The sequence below is a fragment of the Pogona vitticeps genome, chromosome 4, assembly GCF_051106095.1.
Source record: "Pogona vitticeps strain Pit_001003342236 chromosome 4, PviZW2.1, whole genome shotgun sequence".
NCBI classification, from domain to species: domain Eukaryota; kingdom Metazoa; phylum Chordata; class Lepidosauria; order Squamata; family Agamidae; genus Pogona; species Pogona vitticeps.
In genome coordinates, this window is record NC_135786.1 from 96362005 (window position 1) to 96389772 (window position 27768).

A 27768-nucleotide genomic window follows, 5' to 3' on the forward strand; every position below is an offset into this window, starting at 1 on the left:
TCATAAGTCGAAGTACCATTTCCCATAGGAATGCACTGAAATACAATTAATCTGTTCTGGCTGAAGAAAAAAATTATTCCCCCAAAAATCACTGCAAGACTCATTGGAAATGTGATTAATCTCTTCCAGCCGAAGGGGAGGGGAAAGAAAAGCAATCAAGAGTGCAAGACCCATTGGAAATGCACAGAAAACAAACGGATCAGATCAGAAATGCACAGAGAACAAAGTGGGCAGGTCGGAAATGCAAAGAAAACAAAGGAAAAAGCAAGGGAAACATGCAGGAAATGGGGACACCCTCTCAAAAAGCAACCAAACTCCCAAGACCCATCGGAAATCGGGGGAAAAAGCCAACAAACAAACCCCCCAAGACCCATTGGAAATGGGGGAAAACCCCAAAGCAACCAAACCCCCCAAGACCCATTGGAAATGGGGAAAAACCAGTCAACAAACAACCCCCACAAGACCCATCACAGCACAGAAACATAACCCCCGAGCTCAAAACACTGCAAAAACATCCAGAATAGTTTTTAAAAAGCAGAAAACAGCACCTTACCTTATAAGGCAGCCCAAAGCCTCCCTGCAAACACACACACACGCTCACTCACAAGCAGAAGCGAGGCAGTCCCAAGCACACTCTCTAACTGCTGGGGCGAAACAGCTACAGTGGTGCCTCGCTTAACGATTACCTTGTTAAACGACAAAACCGCTTGATGATGAGAATTTTGCGATTGCTTTTGCAATCGCAAAATGATGTTCTAATAGGAAAAATTTGCTTCACAATGATCGGTTCCCTGCTTCAGGATCTGATTTTTCGCTAGACGACGATTTTCAAACAGCTGATCGGCGGCTCTAAAATAGCCGCCCGCTGTGCAAAATGGCTCCCCACTGTGCTTTAGGACGGATTCCTCGCTATACAGGCACCAGAAAATGGCTGCCCTATGGAGGATCTTCGCTTTACGATGAGGTATTTAGCCCATTGGAATGCATTGAAGGGTTTTCAGCGCGTTTCAATGGGTTTTTAAAATTCGCTTGACAACAATTTTGCTTAACAGCGATTTCGCTGGAACGGATTGTCATCGTCAAGCAAGGCACCACTGTACAAAGAAGCAGCCTTGTCGCCACCTACAGTTAGAAATTTGAATTTCCCACCTTTTTCCCTGCCTTTTTCTGTTCGTAAGCTCCGGTCGCAAGTAGAAGCAAAATTTTGCGGCCGGAGCTGGTTGTAACTCGAAATGGTCATCACTCGGGACGTTCGCAAGTCAAGCCACCACTGTACTTAGCTAACATCCTGTGCATCTGATGAAGTGAATTTTGATTCATGAAAGTTGATGTGTGAATACATTTGTTTAATCTCCAAAGTACTACCAGACGACTGCTTTTGCTAGAAAACATTGACATGGCAACCCCTCTGGAATCTGTTGTCTGCATATCTGCATGACAAACAGCCAGCAATATAGATAAGTTTTAAAATAGTACTGCAAGATGAAAAAAATAGGGCTGCAGTTAGTTACTTCTGAGTTGACGTGAGCAAGACTGTGCAGTTAAATATGTGACAACCAGAATCCTATCACGCCCAGAAATACAACCAGCATTTTGTTGATGAGCAGCAATTTGCCATCAAGACTTAATGCAATTTCCCTTGTGCAAAAATAAAGTGGCAATAGAATTCTGGCCTATTTTGTTGTTGTTTGCAAATATAAAGATGGTTAGATTGCTTTTTTAAATAATCTGGACCATTTGCAAAGTCAAACAAAAATACGCAAGGAAAAAACTTACTTTCTCCATATCTCTTAATCTTTGTTGCTTTCTTTCCATTTCTTTTTTAAGACTGTCGATTTCTTGATCTTGCTGAAGGATGTTAAACTCCTTCTCATGAAGCTCATCTTTTGCGTGCTTTAGTTTGCTCTCTAAACTTTCAATCTGATAAACAGGTATAGGTTGCAAGAGAAATTACGAAGAAAGCATCTATTTTAGAAGCTCAACTTTTACAATATAAGTTATATACTTTAGAGAGATTAATTTCTGTTAAAAATGTGAAGTTGGCAACTTGCAAACAGGTACCTGTTTATTACATTCCTTGATTTGCAACTCCTCTTTTTCTAACTTTGCCTCTAATTTAATGATCTTTTGTTCCAGTTCCCCTCTGTGCTCCCGAATTGACATATCCAACTTTGTAACCTTAAAAATAAGAATGAGAAAGACAAAAAGCAAGACAAAAATAAATGTTAGAACACAGTTATCATCAGTTGTGGAATCACAAACATTATGTCCTAACAATACAAACAGCATGTATTAAACTTAAAAAAATAAATAAATGTGCAATTCTAACCTGAGCTGCTCTTTGCTTCAGATCCCAGTTTCTTTCTTTTAGTGCCTTGTCCATGTCGAGAAGCTCTTGTTTTTTCTCCTCCAGTTCATCCTTGCAATCTCTGTTATGTTCATTTTAAAACAAAGCACAATAGATTGTAAAGTCTCTGTTAAGAAAGCGATATAATGGCTGTTACCAGCCTCCATTCCCCTATAGTCTGATCTGGTATTTATTAGAAGTAATATCTAGGAGTTAGTTCAGCGAGATGTTCTCTTTTAATAAATAGTAAACCTTTAGAGCTAGGCTACAATTAGACTCGCTTTGTGCCATGTTACCACAAGGCATTGTTGCAGCACTACAGGTGCTGCATGTTTCCTCCCCCCCAGCGGCTGGCATTTGTTGCTCATCTCCTACTGTTTGTGCAACTGTTGCAGTTGCAGCAGGAACACAGACTTCTCCGCCTCCTCTAGCAGCTGTCCATTCAGACGAGGAGGCAGAGCAGTAATGCTGCCTTTGAGTGGGCAGCTGCTGGAGGAAGGCGAGGAAAGTCCATGCTCTTACTGCTGCAACTGGACAGTTGTGCAAAGAGCAGGAGATGAGCAGCATGCACTATCTGGTGAGTGAGGGAGCCGGCTGGAGGAAGAGAACGCACAGCACCTGTGGTGCCATGCCAACAATGTGCAACGATGCAGCACAAAGTGAATTGTGCCCATCTCTAGCTCGAATCCTATGTACATTTATGTGAAAATAGGCTCCAGTGACCCAAATAGTACATTTCTGAATATACACAATTCTCAGACTGCTAATATCCTATTGGTTGTTATGTACTGTCAAGTCACCTCTGACTTATGGCAATTCTATGAATGAGTGCACCCCAAAATCTCCCATCCTCAACAGCCCTGCTCAGGTCTTCCAGACAGAAGCCTGCGGATCCCTTTAGGGAGTCAATCCATCTCATATTTGGTCTCCTGCTTAGTGCCAAACAATGATTAAATGTAAATGTTATCTTGTTGAAATAATGCTAGAAATTTAAAATAATGGTTTAAAAATATGTTGGTTAGCATCAACCAAATGATGTTTCCGAAAGACTAATTTAGAAAGTTAACTATTGTATCATGATCAATATTTCCTCTAATTTTCAGCCCTGCTAAGCGGGGCTCCACCTTTCTCTCTCTCTCTCGCAACTTCACTCCTGTGTGCATGTGTGACTCCGCCCTCCCCATGTGTGGAGTTCCATTGCAACCGGACCCAAAGGGGCTGAAAATGATCACTGCGCAGAGGAGGAAAGCTGTACAGAGGGAGGTGAAGTTTCACACATCTTAGAGGGAAACTTGCTCATGACTGTCTCATAAAAATGAAGGAATAAAACTGTAAGATGACAATAAAATCAGGACCCAATTGCAAGTACTAATCCCAATTAGAGTGGACCCATTAAATCAATTATGAATGTATTTATTATTTGATTTTTGTCCTGCCTTTCTTCCCTGTGGATTGCTGAATGGTGAGTCAACACCAAGTAAATTCAGTAGTTCATTGGGTCAACCAGCAATTGGATTCCGGCTTTTGAAAACTAGGCAAATAGTATCTCCTGCAGTTTCAATGGCATAAAAGCTAAATAAATAGTTCTCTTGAAAAGAAATGCAGCTAGTTTTAATATAGCACAAATCTACAGTTTCTTGACTGTTTTTGTTCCCCATGTATGCCTGTTATAGAACTTAATCATATTTTCCATTAATTTTGTTTGCCTCCCATAACTCGGAAGAAATCACCTGAAATATTGGGATATATTTTGCAGACAATGTAGGGGGTACTAGAATAAATAACAGCACAGGCTTACGCCTACCCAACCCCACCCCTTTGGGGCCTTTTCATCTTCTACAAAGATAAAAGGAACAAGAGGAAAATGATTAAGCTTAGTTCATGCTGGAGCTCTATTACGATACAGTAGGACCTTCCTGTTAGTCGGATCAGTATCTGCTGATTCACTTATCCACTGCCTGAAAATGATACCCCCCCCCCCAAAATATGTAGTTATACTAGACATAAGGATGAATCACTATTTTGGTGAGTCATCCTGACTTGTGAACCGTCAAAGTTGACAAAGCATGAAGCATGAATCTCCTCCCCATGAACCGATGAAACACAAATGTATTTGTTGGTTTATGGGTTTTTTTTAGACAGGTGAAAGCTATCTAAAAAAAAAGCCGACCCCTCCTCCCCTGCAGCCTGCCCTCCTGCCACCTTCCCACTACCCCTATCACCTCCCTACCTTAGCTGCCACAGTCTGTGCTGCTGCCGCCACCAACATCCACACAGGCCTGTGCCACGGCGGCCTCTGCAGTCACCATCCAGTACCGCTTGCTGCAATGGCCTCCGCCACTATGGCCTGCCTCAAGGGAATCTAGACTGCCCTTTGCAAAGATGGCAGCTGCAACTTCCCTGCCCTAAAAGAAGCTGCAGCCTAGATTCCCTTTCTCTTTGCAAAGGGCAGCCAGTGTTCCTTACGGCAGGCCGTGGCTGTGGAGGCCACCGCAGCAGGCAGCAGTAGATGATGGCGGCACTGGATAGTGGCAGCGGCTAAGGTAGGGAGATGAGGGGGCAGGGATAGGTTGTGGGGCTGGCTGGCTACCTATCGGTCTGCCGATCGGTGGGCCCATAGGCTGAATGGGAAGGCCATAGAAAAAGAGGGAAGACTAGCCCCCCCATCCTATGGGGGATGAATAAAAATGGGGAAATATTCATCCCTTCGTATTCGTCAGGGTCTCTGGAACTGACAAATATGAAGGGATGAATATTTAATTAATCAGCAATTTTTTTACGAATCAGAATCCTTTTTTAAATTCATCCATGTCTAATTTATACATATTTCCAAAGTGTAGTTATCAGAACTGGCCACTAGAGAGAGCCAGAGACCATGCAATGTATAGCGTTTCATACTTCCACATTTTTCAGCATCTGCGGGGAGCTTGGAACTAATCCCCCGCAAATACTGCAGACCTAATGTACTGCATTCTCTAACTGTTGTTTTTGTTGGTAAAAGAAGATAGGCTGGAGTACATTTGGCAGTTCTTAGTGTAATGGCCCATTGAAATGTAACACAAAAATGGAAACACTTGCCTTTACGCTGTTGGAAAAGAAAAGCACACTCATTGTGCAATCTTTTGCCTATACAATTGTCAACCGTAAAAACATTTATAGCATTTTCAACATGCTAAGTTTAAAAATGATGCAGTTGAATAGCAGGAGTCGTTCTACCTTAGTTCCTCTGTTAGATCCTGGATAGCAGCATACTTCTCCTCCAAAGACATCTGTGCATTGTGTAGCACGTCCCGAAGGTCTTGCAGCTGCCTCAAAGTGTTTTTCAGCTCTGCATTGGCATTTTGTACATCATTCTCTAATGCCTTTATTTTCTGTGCTGCGTCCTTTTGCTGCTTCTCACTTGAAAGTAATTTGTCTTCTAACTCTCTCACTTTTGTGCATACAGATAACAAAAAAGGATATTGGCAAAAAAATTAAAAAATATTGTTATACCCCTATAAAATACTAAAAGTGGCACAAAGAGAGACAAATAGGCCAAAATCCTATTGCACAAGTATGCACACAACTCAAGGCTGTGCCTGCAGTAGTTGTGTGAGCACTGTAGCAGAGGTGCTACTCTAAAGCACTTCCTCTGGTGCACTGCGTGATCAGTTGTCCTGGGGACATGTAATCAATTGTCCAATTGTAGAATGTCATCCCTTGCTGGAAGTACATTTATGCTTGTATAAATTTATGTTTCACTGGCATGAACAGGATGCTGGCCTGAAAAGCAGAAGAGCAGAAAAGAGCAGAACAGCAAAGACAGCAGTAAAATGTACAGTAGAACCCCTGTATCTGTGGGGTTCTCCTATATCTGTGGCATCCACAGTTTCACTTATGAAAACATTAAAAATATTAAATGAAAAAAGCCCAGAAATACATGTAAGGAATTAGAAGAAATTGGGACTTGTAGTCATGCAAGGATGGAGTCTTTTAGGTTTATTGTGTAGTTTGGATTTAAGCTACTGAAATGGATTGTCGTTCCAAGTTTGCTCTACCTGCCTGGCACCGAGATAAGGAGCAAGGTTGAGAAGATCAAGGGAAGATGAAACACTCTTTAGGGAGAAGTGATTTTGACAATACAATACAGTGGTGCCTTGCAAAATGATGTTAATTCGTTCCACAAAAATCGCTGTCGTATGAAAACATCATCTTGCAAAATGCGGTTCCCTATTGGAATGCACTGAAATCTATTTAATGCGTTCCAATGGGGGGGGGAATCATCGTCTTGCGAAAATCGCCCATAGAGAAACCGTTTTGTGAAGCATGGACCCAGCTGTCAAAATCGCTGTCTTGCAAAAAACTGTCCCTTAAAAAAACATTTTGCGAAATGCAGACTCAGCTGTCAAAATCGTCGTCTTGCGAAAAACTGTCCCCCCAAAAAAAACCATATTGCGAAGCACGGACTGAAACATCATCTATCGAAAATCGCCCATAGGGAAAACCATTTTGCGAAGCGCTATAGCGATCGCAAAAACCCGTTGTCTTGCGAATTAACCGTTTTGCGAGGTAATCGTCTAGCGAGGCACCACTGTACATATTTCCATGATGCAATTACCAGAACTGGCCAATAGGGAAAACCAAAGACTATGCTACATATATAGTGTTTGCTATTAACCATTATTTCCAGCATCTGTGTGGGAGAGTACAGCTTGGAACTGTTCCACCACAGCTACTGCAGTGTACTGTATATTATAGCTTGAGAGAATAAAATTGTTTTTATCTGATACATAAACACGAGTAGACAGGGCAGCAGTCAAATAGCTTGGAGCCAATTATTGGTTACATCTATGCTTGCAATTACTTTACTTCTGATGGCTGCAAGATTCAAAATTGGCTCTCTGATAATGAACTTAATGAATGGATACTTTCACATAGGATCAAATATTATTTTACTCTGGTTGCACGCAATACAGTGCTTCATTGATTAAAACCAAACTAGGGGTCCTCACTAAAAGCAGCTGGAGATGTTTCAATACTGGTGAGATCTGCTGCAACTAACCAAAGCCAATCAATCTAACTCCTGTATCCTGAACCAGACAGAAATTCCCACGTAGTTTCCAAAGGTGCCTCTACATACAATCTGTAATAATCGTGTTTGTAGGGTATGGATAACAGTGGCAAGCCTATTTCTGTCCAACCCAGTGAAGAGTGCTTTGTGCCACAGATAGTATTTCAATATCCAAGGCAGGGGATATTCTCAGGTCAAAGCTGACAGCTGGATTCTTGATAGAGAGTGCAACTTTATCGAAAAAACAAATGAATGCCACTCTCCAAGTCCAATGAGCCATCCAACAACAGTGTCTTCATCTCGTTTGTACTAAGCTTCCAGTGCTCTCCTCCAGCCCCTCACAAGCTATTCAGCACTCCATACACATCTGTTTCTACATCCAAATTTTTGGTACACAGAATGGGCCTCGTAACATTTTGAATACATGCTAGAATACAAGAGGCCCTTCATCATACTTGCACAAGGAAACAGTGCACTCAAGATAATACTAGTCCCTCTTCAAATCCTAGTGCTTAGTGAAGTTGGAAACTTCTAACCTATTACTGGATAATCTACATCTCATCTCCATCCCTCTTGATCACATATTCTGTGATGACAAATTGAAATGTTAAGACTAGCAAATTATCACACATTACTACTACTACTCATCCTTCCAAGAACTGTATCAAAGGTATGGTGCTAAAGAAGCCATCCTGGAGGGTACAGGTATCAGAGCTAGAGCAAAGGGGAAGAGAAAGTGACTAAAGCCTAGAATACATATTCTACTCAAGGGAGCAGAGAGAACAAAGACCTGGAGTAGATACACCATGAAACACCTGGCAGACTTGTTAAGCAGCAATTGTGAGTAGCAGAACTATGGTATTGAGGGATAGGACGTGGACCCTTTGCCTGCCACTGTGGTCTCAGAATGGATCCCCCCCCAATAACTGCTACTTGTAGCAAAGGGGGAAAACAACAACAACCCAAAAGCAGCTGCCCTGTGTGCACAGAATGTGGATTAGGATAACAGTAGGAACAATAGGTAAGTAAGTAAATTTCCCATTTTGCAGTCCCAACTTCCTATTGGCTGTTGTTTAACAAAGACAAAACAAGTATGCAAGACGTGCATGCAATACTGTGACTTAACACTATCTGGTTTGGCCCTAAAAGTTAATAGCCTAACTGGAATCCTCAGCACCACTGGACTAATTTTGTCTTTAACTGTTTATAAAACTCCCAAGTTCTATCAAATGTTATCCACCTTCCCCTGAGAGGACATCTATTAGCTTTAAAAAGAACACACTGTCATTTTAGTAGAGGTGAGCCTCACAATAAATGAAATAAGATATTTTGGGAGAAAGTTTGAAATGGCTTTCTGTGCATACAAGCGTTGTGCATCAGACGACATATTCTATACCCTTATTCTTATTTAAGAATCAAAAAATCTTAATTTTTCCAGTGTAAAGCACACAACGTATTAAGAACTTATCCCATTCATTTTGGTGTAGCTTGTGAGATCTTCACAAGAGAATTTCTAAAAACATCACAAAGACCCTACCTTGTTGTGCTTTTTCATGCAGTTCTGTAACCTTCTGCTCCAAAGTCATTTCCAGCTGGCCCAGCTGCATAGCTTTAGCATGACCCTCTCGTCTTAAATGCACCAGTTCTTTCTCCATGTCTATTAATTCATCTTTACATTGATCCATCTCTATTTTAATCTGACTGAATAAATAGAATTAGCAAGTCTGAAGAAACAGCTGAAATGAGTGTTCAGTCTTCAATTCATTGTGCGACACTCAGTCCAGCTTTTTAAAAAAACACCAGAATACAAGAAACAAGCTGAGCATAATATATGCAAAACACATTTTTTTCACTGATCTGCAGGATAGCCATTTTGATTCCAAGCAATTAAAGGACTCTGAATCATAAATACACATCAGAATAAAAAGAGGCTGAAGCTGCAAAATACCTCAAGCTATAGAGTGCTTAAGCACTGCCATCTGGTACACTTACCAAGATTAATTAATTTATAGCATATCCTATATCACAGGATCTCACAGCAGGTTACAGAGCTGTATAAAACCATTTTAAAATATAAGATGTTTAAAGCAATTTAAAATCAAACAGTTAGTTGCCTATATAATATATATATAATATACAGACACAAAAGTCTTTAATGATTAACATTAACATTGTCAATTTAAATTATTGTTTTAACTGTTTTTATGTATGATTTTGATGTGAGCCGCCCTGAGTAGACGCAGTCTAGAAGGGCGGGATAAAAATCTAATAAATAAATAAATAAAAATTAATGTAATGATATGTTTAAGTACAAATAATATGTGATAATGTATAGCATGATATACTCCCTATTATCCCAAGTTATTTCCCTTTACTCTTGAAACAAACAAACAAACAAACAAACAAACAAACAAACAAACAAAATCAAACAGTTTGATGCACAAAATCAAAACATTAAAACCTGCACAGGCCACTATCTTCAACTTCCAAAGGCTATAATAAATAGGTATGTTTTGACCTGTTTTCAATGGAGGGCCTCCCCAGCAGATCTTTCTGATTGGGCAGGTTTATATAGGGAGAGGCACTCCTTCAAATATCAACACCTTGAACTCAGACTGGAAACATATAAAGCAACCAAGGCAAATTCTTCAGAACTAGCACTGTGTGGGTTCTGAAGGATATTCCTGCTAGCAGTCTAGCTGGTGCATACTCCTTTTGCTGCAATAGTCACGTCATCTTCGAGGGTAGCCCAAAGTAGCTTGCATTGCAGTAGCTTAATCAGAAGGTTGCCAGGGCATGAACTACCATGGCCAAATTATTCCTGACTAGGAATGATTGTAGTCGGTGGATCAGTCAAAGTTGGTGCCAAATGCTTAGAGCCAGTGAAATCAATGGGGCTCACGTCTGACTTATATTCAAGACTGCAGTGTAACAGTTATATTCTGAAACCTCTTCCTGCAAATGCTACCAGATTCAAGAGTTACAATTTTTAATTATAAAACATTTCAAATTTAAAATCATAGTTCCTGAACGTAGTGCAATACATTCATTTACATGTAAGATCAATTTAAAACAACAACATTGCAAAACAATGTTTTGAACATACCTAATTGTACCTGTAAGCTCTGTTACTTTTTGTCTTTTCAAATCACTCTCTTCAGAGGCTAAATGGAGTTTTTCATTTGTTTTTCTCAATTCTTCTTCCAAATTTTCCCTTTGCATTTGAAGTTCATGCTCTAACTTTGTTACCTAATTTAAAACAACAGATTTAATATGTCCCGCTGTCCAATATCCCACTGAACTCAGACTGCAGTTTAACAGCATAATCCTATGCATGTTTATGCAGACACAAGACTCAATGCCTGGAATCCTGTTTCACAAGTTACAAGGTGTAACTTGTGTGATGTCATCAGCTGAAACTGTGACAGCCGTTTAGGAGGTGTGAAAAGTTTCCTCCCCTTCACCGGGTTATAGCAACCTTGGATTGGAGGCAAGAATCTAACTGGTGGTTTAAAACTTGTGTAAATAAAATCATGTAATGGTTGTAAGTTGCTCTGGCAAATTGCCATTAAGTAACAAGGTACTGGTTATATTCCTGGGCCCACAACCTGATTGTGTGACTGGGTGTACACCCATGAATGCAATCAGGACTTTATTAATTAATGGCACTTCTCCACTATGGTATTTCACTTATGCCAACTGCATTCTATCCATTAAAAAAATTAAGCCACCCACAGATCTTTTCAATTGCAGGACTTCATGTGTATAGGCCTAACCCATACCCATGCTCCGACAGGTCACAGACAACGACAAAGATCCAAAGAGAGAAAGCAAGCAAACAAGCTAGTTCTGGACCTTGACATTATGCTCTTTAAGCGTTAATCCTTCAATCATATCAAGGGTCAAACTACTAATGAAGCTCGGAATACTTTCTAAATTGATTTATATCAAAGTAACTCTTCTGGTCAGAAAAAAACAACAGTTTTCACCAATTATATCCAAACCCTTGCTAGTATTTTAGAATCAGATTAATTTTGTTTTGGAGACATAGTAGGGAAATTGAAAACCTATGAAACAACAACACAAACCACTGAAATCTTTCACAGAATTTAAAAATATTTGTTATAAAGAAGATACCTGTTTTTGAAGTTTTGTTTGGCTGTCTTCCAATTCACTATTCCGGATGGTTTCCTGATGTAACATTTGCTGCTGCTGCTGCAGTGTTTGCTGTAGGATGAGGTTTTGTTCATTAGTTGACTGAAGATTGCCATTTTTAAGCTTCATTTCTTTTTGCAAACGTTGCACCTAGAAAAATATAACAATGTGATAAGGTACCATGAATACAAAGCTTGATTCTGTTTTATAATCCACAAGTAAACAGTCTGCAACATCTATAGGCTACTAAAAATTGAGGCTATCACCACTGAAATCTAATATAATGAAATCAATACACAATATGGTCTGTTCCTGAAAATATGATTTAGCTGGAAATACCAAGGATATTTTATAAAGACTTATTTGTACTTCTTTAGCACAACTATTTTCAATGATATATGCACTATACTGAGCCATGCACTTCATATTCTGTACCACATTTAAGATTTCAGTCCTGTTGCCATAATATATCAATAAAGGCTTGTTTCTCTCTTCCCGCCCCCAAAGTTCCTTGTCTTTCAAAATATGTATCATAAGGTTGACTCAGCCTTCCATCCTTCCGAGGTCGGTAAAATGAGTACCCAGCTTGCTGGGGGGGCAATGTGTAGCCTGTATAATTAAAAATTGTAAACCGCCTGGAGAGTGCTTGTAGCACTATGGGGCGGTATATAAGTCCAATAAATAAATAAATAAATAAATAAATAAATAATCAGGTTAGATCTCTCCATAACAATTGTCGCTTTCCTGACCACAGAGCCAACTACCATTGTGTGGGAATACCCAACACTCCATGAGAAGTAGCCATGACTCAAGGAAGCAGCAAGCTTACCTCTTCAGACTTGTTCTTTAACTGTTTTTCGAATAATGCTCTATTTTCTTCTATATGACTTAAATACAATGCTAGATCATCCTTACATATATCTAATGCTGTCTGAAGATGTTTGACCTTGTTAGGTAGAAGAGATAATCAAAATAAGGAAACGTTAGCCTTTCACAAACACCTACAAAATCTGAATAGTAACTAAAATATAATCAAACAAACATGCTACTTCGAGTTATATAACACAAGTTTAATTAATGTTTCCACAGGTAAAAACATTTCTGTTTTCTGAAATAAAAAAGTATTTATTTGAATATTACAACATTAAGAAAAATTATGTGCATACATACACTTGGATTATATCTTACATACTAAAACTTTATGTAACACAGGATTTATTCAGGAATGATGGTAATTTGTTAATCTGATCAACACCTTGTATCCAAAGGCTTCCTCCCTGTAACTGGAGGAGCTTCCCTGAGAGAAAGCAAACCTCTGAATGTACTTCACTATTATAACTTATTCTCTATCTAGAAACCCCTGAAAAGGTTGCTTAAGTCAGAATTAACTCGATGGCTCATGATGAGGATGTATGCCAGTGACATAATATGACATGAAGTATATAATCATTTGCCTTTAGCAATAATAAATATACAGAAGGAGGAATGTCAGCTAAAAATAGCTTTACATATAAGAATGCTTCGGGGCCTCAAGAACTGTTTGTGGCAGAATTATCTCATCACTGTCTCTAATTTTAAGGCACAAGAAGCAGGGCTGCCCCCTCAGTTCTGCTGAGAAAACGGGTGCCCTTTGGCTTTTTTTTCACTGTCACTAAACAGGAGCCACGTCATCATGGCAGCAGAACAGAAGCAGAGAAGGGAAGCAGTACGTTCTGTCAGTTCTGCAGGAAGGCCAGTTTCTTTTGGCTCCTTCTCTACCTGTACTATTTCCATGCCAGCTGGAAGCAACACTCCTTTCCATGTTGTGTCAGTTTCTTTTAGATTGTGAGCCTGAGGGCAGAGAGTGTTCTACTTTTTATTAATCTTTTAAGACAAGGGGTCCCCAACCTTTTTCACCCCGTGGACCGGCTGGGGAAGGTAGGGCACCCCCACCACGCTCATGCGTCTGCTCGAGGAGCATGCATGCTGCCATGCGGGTGCTCGGGCACAGAAGGGTGCTCATGCAGGTGCGCGCTCTCTCTCATGTGTATGCACAAATGGTAGCACAGAGCTCACTTGTGCACATGCACAAATGGTGGTGTGGCGCTTGGGGTGGGTGCGGGTGCTCTTGTGAGCATGCACAAAGGGGTGGAGGAGTGTTCGTGTAGGCACTGGCGTATGCACACGCAGGCACAAAGCAGCTGTGTGGGGCTGAGTGTGTGCGGGAGGGGGGGCAGAAGGTCTAACTCTGCGGCCCAGTTTGGCTCAGGCCATGGACCGGGGGTTGGGGACTTCTGTTTTAAGACATTCTAAGAGACTTTTTGGCTGAAAGTTGGAACAGAAATTGTTCAAATTAAACAAAACCCTAATATTGCAGATTATATTGACAGAAGACTGTAATGGTGCTTCTTTCTCTTTCTCTGCCCATGACTGCTTCTCACTTCTTTATAAGCTGTGCATAATGCCTGGAACCCTCTCAAATCAGCTTCATGATACAGTGTCTTACCTCCTTCAAATCCATTCTCAAAACCAACCTCTGCCAAGAAATCTATTGTTTAACTCCTTAGGAGCCTCGTGGCACAGTGGTTAAACTGCTGTACTGCAGCCAAAACTGTGCTCACGACCTGGGGTTCAATCCCAGGTAGCCGGCTCAAGGCTGACCCAGCCTTCTATCCTTCCGAGGTTGGTAAAATGAGTACACAGCTCGCTGGGGGGGGGGAGCAATGTGTAGCCTGCATAACTAACTTGTAAACAGCCCAGAAAGTGCTTGAAGCGCTATGGGGCGGTACATAAGCAGCACACTTTGCTTTAATCCTGTCTCCCACTTTCAAACAATTATGAAATACAATGAGCTACGGTTTTAGGATAATTTCTTGTCTTGCCCTTTACTTTCTTCCTTTCCTTATTTCATCACTGCTCATTATTAAAAAATATACTACAAGCTCTACAGTGAAAAGACCTGTCTTTGATGACAGTTCATCAACAGGGTGTTGCATTCAATGATCATACTATGGAATAATAATTCATTAGATACATGGCATAATCATTCAATAAACATTAAAACATTGAAGTATGAAGCTCTTTTTCCTTTATAAATATTATTTTCATGCATAAAGAAAAATTGTTTGATTTTTAAAAAATTATCCAGAGAAATAAAGTAGCAGAATGGTTGATAGTAAGATGAATCGTCAGTGTAAGCAATGACATATTTTGAGCAAAGAGTAAAGAAAAGTACAGAAAGAAGCTGCAAGTAATGACAGACAAATGGACGTGTATCTACCTTGATTGTTTCCTCAGAAAGTTGTTCCTGTAGTATCTGTAAAGCTTCTTCTTTCTTGACTTTCTGCTTTTCTATTTCCTATTTAGATCCAGAATTAATGAAAGAAAATATCCTGTTTTATGCTTTGTTTGGTTTTAGTTTTCTTCCTTCTCCAAGATACCCACAGCTAATTGCTATCATGCAATTCAGCTCTTGACTGGTTTTGTTAGAAGAAAAAATCTGCAGATATGCTGCTCTAGGGTTCATGAACTTAGGATCTCAAGTTTAAATAATTAAGCAGTTGTTATTTTTCCTTCCGGGGCTGTTTTCAAATTTTCAGCCTTTAAAGCCTTAAGGATGTATTCCCTTTATGTTTCCCTCCTGTAGTAACCAACACAATCTCAGCTCTGCAGTCCTTAGTCATCCACTTGGATATGGGAACGAACTGATCTAAACATTGACTAAAATTCAAAGAGCGGCTTAGACTCAAAGGCAGTCAGTGACATGCTGGTTGTTTGGCTAGAGTCATACTCCTTGATGGGAGTCAAGTCATACTTCCCTTGTGGGAAGTCAACCCTGTATAATCTAGTCATCTCCTGGTACAACAGAGAGATATACGTATAGACACAGCTGAACATATGAATTATATGCTTAGCTCAATAATACACCTATTATGTCAGCACTGGCTCCTCAGGAGTCTGGGCACACATTGTTTTTCACATATTTCCACTGTCTGGGAATCTTAGCTACAGGTGTTGAACTTGGGACCTTTTCAATGCAGACCATGTGCTTTGCAACAGAATGGCTGAAGATAATGATGCTCTCCCACCGGAGATAATGCTGCAAGGCCAGGCCAGGATAACACCAATCTGTAAGTAGTACTTTCTTAAGCAACCAAGCTCAGTCCTGGGAACAACCATAATATGATGAGAAACCACATACTTTGTAAGAGGGGCACAAAGTAAAACACTACCTCTTTGCCTTCTATAAGCAATTGATCCAATGATTCAATCTGCCGTTGTTTACGTAAAATATCTTGCTGTAAAATGGTCAATGTGTTCTCTTGCTCAAGAAACTGTTGGTTTTTAGTTTCTAGTTGAGACTGAAGCTATAGCAGAAAAAAAAATGTTAACATTTTACAGTGTCTCACACCTACTCATTAAAGAATGACAAATACCGTCAACTTTGCTTCTGTTATTAATATCCTACACAGCATCCAATACAACAGAGTCAATAACATTATGTTGTTTTTCTGAAACAGATAATATTTTAGAATAACAGACTTTTAAAAACAAATACGCAATGCAGGTTTTACCCAAGGAGGTTCAATACTGGTAAGAACTCTAATGTTGTATTGCTGAATTCAGAGAAATTAAATCAAAGTCCTTCTTGGAACTTGGTTTGGATTCTTCTTAGAAACAGAGTAGCAGTAAGAGATTGTTTTATCAGCAATACCTCTCCCGGGTCTCACACAGCACTCTTTCTTTGACTTTCCTGGAGACACTGGTCAGGGGTTGAATCTGGGACTTTCTGAACACAAGGCATGTGCTTTGTCACTGAGCCACAAGCCATATTCTAACCACTACCTCTGTTCCAAGGTACCTCTGTTCCACTACATCTTCTCTAAGTTGGAAAGGACAGGGCAGTAATATTCTGGCTGTCATTCTTGATATGTTAAAATGTGGACAGGTGGCCATAGTATCTAAGCATGATAAGTGGTAAAATGGTTATAAAACATGGCATGTGGAAGCATAACAGCATTATGCTGCATTTCTTCTATTTCAGGAGGAAGCACTGGATGTTCTATTATCCCAAGCATGCTTCCTGGCTTTCAGACTCTAAGAGACATGTAGCACTTGAGCGGAGAGGATAGGAGACAGCATGGACAGAAGTAATTGGTTGGACAGGTATTCTTTACCTCAGACAAATAACAAATTTCATTTCCATCCCCATTGATGCAACTTGGGAAACATGCTTATCAGGAGACTCAAAACACCATGTGTCCAACATAAAAAAATAATCTTAAAACAGTCTAAGTGGGTGCCAGCTAAAACCACAATGGTGCAGAGGCTGCTCCATGTGACAGGTAATTTGAGGGAAACATCTCCCACAATTTGCCATCAATTTAAAAGCAAGCACATACATTTTTCCAGATCTGCAACAACATGATGGAAAACAGAGCCATGCAAGGAGTTAGACCCAGAAACACTTTGACAAGTGAAGGAACATCCATACACCTGCTTTTAATCTGCTCCATGAATAGATCAAGCTGAAGGGAAATATGGTGAAAATTACTGCAGGCATCTATTTATTAGAGACTACAAAACATTTAAGAAACTGCAAAGAAGCAGAGCGCTTAAAAAAGTTGTACCAGGTAGACACTTACTAATTCAATCTGCTTTTCCATCTCTTTGTGTTGCTCAAGATGAATAATCTTTGTTTTTTCTAGCATTAAAGAGAAGTGCTCATGTTCCTCCTTGATATTCCTTTCCAAATTGTGAAGCTGAGAGTTAACTTCCTGAAAAACAGCACATTCTTAACAATTCACAACTGAAGATACAATGGGGAAAGTATATGGATCTTTCAGTGCTTCTATGTCTAAATTCTCTGCCCACCCCACCCCCACTCTGGCAGAAGACAAAAGGCTTAACATTCACTTGTTCCTATCCAGCAATTAACAAGTCACCACTGGGATTCTCAGGGGTGCCTGCACCTGCTGGCATGAGGGTGCACACTCTGCCCAGTGAAGAATCTTCAATTGCCAGCTAGGAAAGAGTGAATGCTACACCTTTTGCCTTCTACCTGCATAACAATGCAATGGAATTTCAGCCATTGTCTCATTCTATTAAGCAAAATACAACTCAAAGATGTGTAGAAATAATAAATTGCAGTATACCAAACTGTATGAAAAAATTTAAGAACAAAACAATCTACATTTTAAAAATTATTTCACAACACGCTCTAATAGACCAAGACAGGATTTTATTACATCATATATATGATATAAATCTCCCTTCAACCCACAATACAGAGAAAATATTATTATATATTATTTACCACTAATTCCTGTTCAAGCTCTGTCTTCTTTGCAACTGCAGATGTATAAGCAACTGTCTTTTCTTCCAACTGCTTTTCAAGGGTTGAAAGTTGAGAGGTTTTCCTTGCTATCTATATCAAAAACATATATACATTTAAAATATGGAAAACTAGAATGAGTATTTTTTAACATAGTGCCCCTACCCACAATGAAAGTAGTTGCATGAATATTACATGTGACTCTTAGAGAGGGCTAAGGAGTTCAGTGGTGATGAGCAGCGTAATTCCAGCTACCTACACTTTCTAAGAAATTTTATCCAAAAATATACCCCTTCATAAGCCATTCCAACCTCCAGTAACGCTTTGCCATTTCATTGTACATTTTTCCATTTATTTCTCATTAAAATAAGAACCAGGAGACTATCATACCTGGAAATGTGATTACATACAGATAATGACAAGAAAATAAGATACATTATTGCTGTACTGGATGTTGATTTGTTTCAAAGACCACAAGGAACTTTGAGCACTGTTTGATTGATCACCTGCCTAATTCTTACATAAGCTGAAGATGGGCTAGGGAAACCCACTTGAGCAATTCCATTGTAACGTCCATCTGGAGGTTTCTTTAAAGATAGTTTCTGTAACAAAAGATCACATAATTACCATGTGGATCTTGTATATGCTTTTCATTTCAAAATTGGAGGGAATGATTGGGTTGTAACATTTGGGCCATGGAAATTAGGGCCAATTATTAAAACCAATCATGTTTTCTAATTTTGAATAGGAAAAATATATAGCATGGCAATTGTGTAGCCTTTTGTTACAGAAATGACCAGAAAAGCTTCAGAAGATTGTCAAGTTCTGATTAAAATGGGTAGCTCCTAAATATGAAGAATTCTACATTTCTACTTACTTCTCGTTCCAAGGTAGTAGATTTTGCAGCTTTCTCCAAGAGTTCTTCCTGTATTGCTTGAAACTGAGTAGTTCGCTGGGCCATATTGTCCTTTAAAAATTTATTCTCCTCTTCGGATTTTTCCAATTTTGTATTAAGTTCTTCTAATTGTTTAATTAATATTTGCTTCTCCTTTTCTAACTGCTTAGTGGTAATCTCCAGTTGTTTGCATTTTCTCTCTTTTAAAAAAGGACTAATAAGTTCAGGCTGTAGCACAATTATAAACTACAGGTTATAAAGGCCTTTTTTTGAACAAGATTTTTATGGTACAGTATATTCTTAGTTTCATCTATGCTAAATATTTAAACTAATTTAACAGATTTGTTTGTGAGTTAGGCAAAGACTTGTGTACACAGAATTTTCAGCATCCTCTGAAACCAATCCTGTTGTGAACTGTGGTTTTTGTACTAAAATTAATGCAAAACCTATAAACATTAATAATATAGATCAATATGATTGAGCTGACTCACACTGGCAAGATTCCTAAGTGCTGGGCAGCTTAACCTGACCAGGTGATTGCACCAAGGCCCCAAGCTGCACATTTTCAGCCGATTATTAGTATTCTGCATGTCTTTAACTTCCTTTGTCGAATACAATCTGTGGCTGAAGAAGGAAAGGTACAATATCCACCCATCCACCTCACTTTCTGCTGCTAACTCATTCTCAATGTCCTGTACATGTGATGTATAGGTGTCTTCTCCTTCCTTGAGTCTATTTATCACAATGGCATGTGTTCCTGACATTTTCCTCAATCTTGTAACTTAGCACTTGAAAGTTTAAATTTTCCTTTGTTTATATAAGAAGTAGAAACCTCAGAAGATCATCAAGTTCTGATTCACCACTACAATCTTGGTCTTTCATATTTATTTACTAACGTATGGTATTTATACAAGTCACTCTACATTCATAGCCATGACGTCTAGACCATCTTTTATGATAGTGTATTTTAATCACAGAAACATATTTTCTATCTGTTGCATAAGCCTAAAATTGCTAACAAAAATAACATTAAAACAGAATGCAAAAGTTTCTACTACCAGCTATACATAAGCTGTATTGTTCCAAATAAAACTATTGAGAAGACAACGAATAACTGGAAGTCCTTGTACACAAATACAAATAATTTAACGTTTACAGCCCCTAAGGTGAAATCTGATACAAGCTGGCTCTATGAGTTTGCAGCTTCAATTTTCAGATTTTACCTTACAAATTCCGAAGCTTCCACATGTGGCCAGAATGATTTTTGGACTTTCCTGTTTCTCCATTACCACCACCACCTGAAAAACAGTCTTATGGGACTCAAAAGCTTGCCTGTTTTTTTTTTAATTTTATATTTTAGTGGTTTAATAAAGGTACTGCCCACCTTTGTTTTTGAACAAATGAAGCAGTGAATTTAAAAAGGAGTAACTGAAAATCTACAAACAATAGTCAAATGCCTAAAGAATCTTGTGTTTTTCATGCAGTTTGCCAGGTTTAGAAATACTTTTATGTTTAAATACCATGGATTGGATGTGGACCTGCTGCTTCATAAATTGAACCTCCTACTGGAAGGAATATGGGGCCTGGGGGAGATAATTCCTCCCAAGTATCCTCATCATCACCACTGGCTTTACTGTCCAAGAGGATTCCCTAGCTACTGGTGCAGACTGGAGGGTACACAGACTGTAGAAAGAAGTAGGAATTAAAAGCATCCTGTGAAAGCATCCATTGAACAGAGATCATTTGTGTTTTAGCAAATTTGTGGGGTCAACATTTGATGTCAAGCATATGCTTTTTGCATCAGGTTTTATGGATCAATGGCCCAAATCTTGTTGCTTAGCAAGGTCCAGTCACTAGAGGCCTATTAATCAATCGGGATTTAATGGGTCAAATCCTCCATAGGTTCCATTGATTCAAACTGACGTACTCTAACTACGACTTGTTATGTTGAAGTAAGCAACAGTTACAGTAGGCCAATTTGAATCAATGAAACTTATGGAGGAGCTGACACACTAAATCCTCATTGATTCAATGGGGAGTCTACAACCTTATTCAGGCATTCAAAAGATGAACGATTAATCTGAAGATGTGAAGAGGGAGGGAGGTGCATAACTACATGGAATTTTTCAGACTGTTCTCTATCTGAAGAAACCAACAAGGTTTTCTGTGTGGACTGGACTAGTATATTAAAAAGAAGTCTCTTCTTGATACTGAAATTCTACATCTCATGTGGAGCTCCCATCCTGGAGCCTGTGAGGATGGAACAGAAACACTTCATATAACAGGGAGTTGTTGTGTTAGGCAAGTGCATGTGGAAAGCCTTTTCATGCAGATTTCAGCAACATGTAATCCCTATTTAGATATTCATGATCACCCAAGCCACATATCAGTCCTGGTGCTAGCCAGCCTTAGACAATGGTCCTCTATATAAGACCTATGAATTCTCAAACTGTTCAGTGGATTGTTTTGAAGAAGCAACTATCCATTTCAGAAGCAATCATCCTTTCTCTTACTTCGTGTTCTTCAGTACATGATATTCAGAATGTTGACAAAAGGAAGGAAGGATTCACAAAACACTGTAGCTTTAAGAACCAGTCTACGGTCATATTTAACCATGTCTGAGGAAGTAGATTTTCATCCATGAAAGCTCACATTGCAGTAAAATGGTCTGTCTTTAAAGTTCTACAATATTTTGTCCCTGTTCCCCTACCCCACATTTTCTCAATTTTTTTGCCAACATGGTGAGATTGGCTAATACAAACAGGTCTTTGGAAACTGACATTCAGAAGAGAACATATAGCCCACATGCATACCTGTTTGATCTTCAGTTAGTTTTACTGGTTCAGTTTCTAAGCCATGCAATTTTTGTCCCTCATCTTCTTCAGAGATCTCTTGACCTATTTTACCAGCCATATGTTCTGCTTGAAGTTTCTGAATCTCTGTGTCTTTTATTTTCAGTTTTAATCTAGGCAAAATAAAGAGTATTGAATAATCATGTTTTTTAAAAAATCACTCATATTATGTTCACTTCAGCTGCAATACAATACCTTAGCTCTTCTATCAAGGATCTACTTGATTCAGAGCAATTGGCACATGTTGCTTCATTATGACGCTGATAGTGATCAACCTAAAAGTTAAGGGAAAAGAGTCACAAAAGTAAAAATATCAGTCAGTTTCCAGTAGCGGATTTCTGCTGCTAGAATCCAGCAACTGAAGGGGGAGTACCCTTCTAGATGCAAACCATCATGTGCCACTGAAACAAGCTCTGGAGGGCTAGGAAATCAATTTTGGGGCAACCTATAGGAGAAGAAGGAGGAAAACTCTATTATAATCACCAGCAGAATGATAGATACAGATTGAAGCTTACCTTATAGTTAATAATCTATTGCAGTGGTTCCCAACCTTGAGTCCCCAGATGTTCTTGGATTGAAATACCCAGAAGCCTTCACCACTAGCTGTGCTGGTCAGGGTTTCTGGAATTGTACTCCAAGAACAGCTGGGGACCCAAGGCTGGAACCACTGATCTAGATCTACTGCCTTAAAAAAGTTAATGGTTACCACGAAGTCCAGCCTACAATAAAGAAGTTCAATGTTTCAACGAAAGAGAATTAAGCACATATTCTTCCACTGAATCTGCCAAGAATAAAAAGTGTGAAGTTTGACTATGGCATACGTCTACAAGATAGGTGTAATCAAAGAAAAATTCAGTGATAGGCCTATGGTTGTAATGAGGCTTCTCCCTTCCAGCAGAATGCCACACATCTCTATTACACCGTGAATCATGTTTCAGTACTTGGGGATGTTCCCAAAGTGATACAAAATGTTCATTACTTTGGGTGTCACACAATCAGACAACAGTGCATGGCAGAAAAAGTAATACTGTAAGCCATGAATATTACCCTTGCACAAACAGTATATTTGTATTCTTCAAATCATGGTAACTTCTTATTTTAGTTCTCCCTATTATTAGTTCTTGAACAGAGAACATAAAACTCAATACCATGTGACAGAATGCTAGGACCTGTGGATGATAGGACACAATCCCTGCCTCTGTGATGACTAAAATGTACACACAGTGATGCAATATGTTATACCCAGATTGTCCTGCAAAGGTGCTGCTTTTGCTTTATGGGAGTACAGAAGGCACACTCAAATCTAAGGAAGGTTATACAGCACACAGAACTGTGCAGAAAGGAAGGAGGTGATTTAAAAAAAAATACATGGAGCCGAACACTTTGACAGGCAATAAAAGAGAATGGAAAGTATCACTCCACTCCTGGTAATCTAGGGCAGGAAACTGCGGCCTGGTCTTAAGACTAATCACTGATTACATTTACAGCTTCCTAGGACAGAAAATGTTAGAAAAGAGAGTGGCATGTCAATTCCTGCCTTGAAGTCCAACCTGTGCAGAAATGCTGGATTACTTGAAATAGATTGTATTGTACCCTTGAGCACTCTTCCTATGCCATTTCCAATGAAACAAGTGATGGACTGAATCCCATTGGTGCTTGCAGAACGTGTCATAACTAATTGCAACTAACTGATGATGTTCCAGGGAACACCTCAGTTGCATGCCTAGTTATGTACGTGACTGCACAACCAAGCACTTTCAATTCAATGTCAATTAATCACAGTTAGCTGTGGCAACTTATGCAAACCCAGTCTGAACATCAGTAGGATTCAGCCAATTCCTCTAATATTTTATGAAACAGTGTGTTGGCAATTAAGCAATCGTAATTCAATTGTTGGGATCTAAACTGGTGTAAATGGTTAATCTGTTCATGTAGAGGAAGCTTCACAGTGCTAATCTCCAAGAAGCTACCAATGTTGGGGACTCCCCAAATATCCCTTACACCACAATGGCTTGCCCCTGGGGAAGCATTTTTGCGTTATGCACTGCATATTTAATCTGGTGGCATTACAATCCGTAAAGACAAGTTACTGTACCCCTTTCAGTGAGCTTTGGGACAATTGAGAGATAACATTTTCCAAAGTTTTAAGTTCAATTTTTGAATTTTCAATGTCTTGTTGACATGACTGAAGCTGGTCCTGTTGCTTTGCAATGAGGGTTTTTAAGTCAGCATTTTCCTTTATTAAGGCATTTTTCTCCTCAAGTACTCTGCCTTGCTCCTGAAGTCTACTTTCAAGCAATTGAATCTTCTGCTGGGAATGCTTCAGCAACAATTCCATTTCAGAGTTTTTGGCTTCCATACTCCTTAGGTTTTCTTTTCCAATACAAGTCTCCTCAACTAACTGCCTAGACAAACACAAAAGGAAAGGTAAACAGATTGTCAATAGTTTTCAAAACCCTGAAGATTTCATGGTTAAGGTTCCATCTTAACGATGAAAAGGAATTAATGTAATAATGGTGTGATAGTTTTAATCTACCCGAGTTCTAAAAATTCAGCTAGGCATTTAGAGACAAATTTAAAGAATATGGAAAAATGTTGAAAGCAAACTTTTTAAAAGGAGTATTAAGTAAAACAAAAATAAAGATAGTGAACTATGATAATCGGCAGGAGCAGGTTACTTTTTCAGCAGTCATTTTAACTTAGAGTCAAACAGCATTTTCGAGTATGAAACATTGGAACCCTTTTCTGCAGCAGCTTCTGGGCTCTGAAACTATGTACCAAGGAAGGCCAGGTTTGCCTCTTCTGCTGGAGAGCAAAGTTATTTCCTTTCAGGTGAACCTTCAGCAGTTTTAGGCCCTGAAATCATAGGATTTTACCTAATGGGCCGATTTTCTCTCTGTCTGCTAAACTAATATTTTAAGCAAGAGACGTTCAAATGCTTAAATGTTAAGTGTATGTTACAATCTGAAGACAAGAGTGGATGATATGTGATAAGACATATGCAGAGTTGAAAGCTAGCTCATATTTGTGATTTCTTAGCAGTTTAAAAAAATATCACCCATCCTTATCTTCAGATTGAGCTCAAGGACTATACACCCTTTTTCCTTTTCCTCTCAACTGAGTTTTAATAACGTAGTGAATTTAATTCTATGTTAATATTTGTAACATTGCTGTATTTTAATTTCTTGTTGTTGTTTTTAAATGCATTGCAAGCTTGGGCCCCAGTTCTGGGATACAGGTGGCAAAATAGAAATAAAATAAAACCATGACATTTAAATTATTTTCTGTTTTATCTTCTCACAGGGTGTTCTTTAAGATAATAGGCCAAGGCTTTCCTTTCTATAGCATGCTACAAAGGCACAAGCACTTAATCTGTTAAGACCCCCAATCCTGCATTTTTTGTCAGAAGTCAGATACAGTAAAATAGAATCAAATCATGAGCAAATAGTAGAACAATAACAAAGGAGAATGGGCAGAGATCCCTCATATCTAACAAAAACAAGACATTACATATGGTTGTTAGAAAAAACAGCCAGCCAGTGATGCTTTTATGAAGTCCAACTGATTCTTACTTGATTTGAAAGTCCACCATATTACACTTTTGCTGCCCAATTAGTTGAAACAGATTGAATTGGCTATATACCCATGTCTATAAATCAATAACTACATTGCAACACAAATATCAAAACAATTTTCAAAATGATTCAATAGCAAGGATTTCTATAAGGTGCAAAAAACCCCACACAAATACTTACCTCAGTTGTTCCTTCAAGTTTTCCAGCTCACTTCTATAGCTATCACATTTTGATTCCAATTTTTCATTTTCTTTTACACAGTTCATTAGATTTCTTTCTAAAATTTGTTCTTCTGCTTGAACCTGAGTGCAAAACAGACATAATTTTAAAAAACAAAATGCATCTACTATTAAGAAGACAAGTAAGTGAAGGCTACACAGTTGTTCAAAGCAGTTGCATCAAGTCCTCTTTAGGCAATCTCTTCATTGCAGAGCTCACACAGTTTTGATCTTCCCACAACAACACATGCTTCTTGATATTACTAAGACTAGCCCTCAGCAGTACAAAAAATTGAGGTGTGTGTATGGGCTTGTGCACACATTCACGCACACACAAGTTTGTTCACTTTGCCCTCAATTTTTGAGAACTAACAGCATAAGAATAAAAGATAAGCAAACACATTTGAATGAACACAACCCACAGGCATCCAGAAACAGGCAAGGTGTCACATGGGAAAAAACAGAGATCTTTTCAAGAAAATTGGAGCTATTAAAGGAACATTTTGTGAAAAGATGGACATGATAAAGGACAAAAATGGGAGGGAGCTAACAGAAGCAGAAGAGATCAAGAAGAGGTGGCAAGAATACACAGAGGAATTATACCAGAAACATCTGGATGCCCCGGACAACCCAGATAGTGTGGTTGCTGACCTTGAGCCAGATATCCGGGAGAGTGAAGTCAAGTGGGCCTTAGAAAGCATGGCTAACAACAAGGCCAGTGGAGGTGATGGCATTCCAGTTGAACTATTTAAAATCTTAAAAGATGACGCTGTCGAGGTGCTACACTCAATATGCCAGCAAGTTTGGAAAACTCAGCAGTGGCCAGAGGATTGGAAAAGATCAGTCTACATCCCAATCCCAAAGAAGAGCAGTGCCAAGGAATGCTCCAACTACCGTACAGTTGCACTCATTTCACACACTAGCAAGGTTATGCTCAAAATCCTACAAGGTAGGCTTCAGCAGTATGTGGACCGAGAACTCCCAGAAGTACAAGTTGGATTTTGAAGGGGCAGAGGAACTAGAGACCAAATTGCTAACATGCGCTGGATTATGGAGAAAGCCAGAGAGTTCCAGAAAAACATCTACTTCTGCTCCATTGACTACGCAAAAGCCTTCGACTGTGTGGACCACAGCAAACTATGGCAAGTTCTTAAAGAAATGGGAGTGCCTGACCACCTTATCTACCGGCTGAGAATTCTATATGCGGGATAGGAAGCAAGAGTTAGAACTGGATATGGAACAACTGATTGGTTCAAAATTGGGAAAGGAGTACGACAAGGTTGTATATTGTCTCCCTGCTTATTTAACATATGCAGAATCCATCATGTGAAAGGAAGGACTGGAGGAATCCCAAGCCGGAATTAAGATTGCCAGAAGAAATATCAACAACCTCAAATATGCAGATGATACCACTCTGATGGCAGAAAGTGAGGAGGAACTAATGAACCTCTTAATGAGGGTGAAAGAGGAGAGCGCCAAAATGGTCTGAAGCTCAACATCAAAAAAACTAAGATCATGGCCACTGGTCCTGTCACCTCCTGGCAAACAGAAGGGGAAGATATGGAGGCAGTGACAGATTTTACCTTCTTGGGCTCCATGATCACTGCAGATGGTGATAGCAGCCACGAAATTAAAAGATGCCTGCTTCTTGGGAGGAAAGCGATGACAAACCTAGACAGCATCTTAAAAAGCAGAGACATCACCTTGCTGACACAAGGTCCACGTGGTAAAAGCTATGGTTTTTCCAGTAGCGATGTATGGAAGTGAGAGCTGGACCATAAAGAAGGCTTACTGCCAAAAAATTGATGCTTTTGAATTGTGGTGCTGGAGGAGACTCTTGAGAGTCCCCTGGACTGCAAAGAGAACAAACCTATCCATTTTAAAGGAAATCAACCCCAAGTGCTCACTGGAAGGACAGATCCTGAAGCTGAGGCGCCAATACTTCGGCCATCTCATGAGAAGAGAAGACTCCCTGGAAAAGACCCTGATGTTAGGAAAGTGTGAAGGAAAGAGGAGAAGGGGACGACAGAGGACGAGATGGTTGGACAGTGTCATCGAAGCTACCAACATGAACTTGACCCAACTCCGGGAGGCAGTAGAAGATAGAAGGGCCTGACATGCTCTGGTCCATGGGGTCACGAAGAGTCAGACACGACTTAACGAGTAAACAACAACAATATATTCTCTGGTTCTCTCTAATGGTGATTTCTGGCAATACACCTTGAAAACACATATTACTGGGTTTTTTAATTTAATATTTTTAGGCAGCAGATAAGTGAAATCGCGGTTGTCCTGTGGATACGGTGGTCCTATTATACTAGTCTCAAAACTGATGAGGAAATTAAAACAAAAGTTGAGATACC

General features: G+C 39.4%; 1 protein-coding gene across 5 annotated transcripts in view; it reads right to left on the bottom strand.

Annotated features, from left to right (window-relative positions):
• CCDC18 (coiled-coil domain containing 18) overlaps positions 1-27768 on the bottom strand; it is a 54335-nt gene that overhangs the window by 11634 nt on the left and 14933 nt on the right. For all 5 annotated transcript variants that reach the window (XM_072997986.2, XM_020788670.3, XM_020788672.3 and 2 more), the window contains 17 exons: positions 25368-25489; positions 23708-24017; positions 21808-21887; positions 21574-21725; positions 18743-18960; positions 17848-17958; positions 17177-17308; positions 15764-15898; positions 14812-14889; positions 12382-12498; positions 11535-11702; positions 10504-10646; positions 8935-9098; positions 5564-5777; positions 2330-2429; positions 2062-2178; positions 1777-1920 (listed from right to left, as the gene is read on the bottom strand). In XM_072997986.2, the coding sequence (XP_072854087.2) occupies positions 1777-1920; positions 2062-2178; positions 2330-2429; positions 5564-5777; positions 8935-9098; positions 10504-10646; positions 11535-11702; positions 12382-12498; positions 14812-14889; positions 15764-15898; positions 17177-17308; positions 17848-17958; positions 18743-18960; positions 21574-21725; positions 21808-21887; positions 23708-24017; positions 25368-25489 (2505 nt within the window). The remainder of the gene's footprint in view (positions 1-1776; positions 1921-2061; positions 2179-2329; positions 2430-5563; positions 5778-8934; positions 9099-10503; positions 10647-11534; positions 11703-12381; positions 12499-14811; positions 14890-15763; positions 15899-17176; positions 17309-17847; positions 17959-18742; positions 18961-21573; positions 21726-21807; positions 21888-23707; positions 24018-25367; positions 25490-27768) is intronic.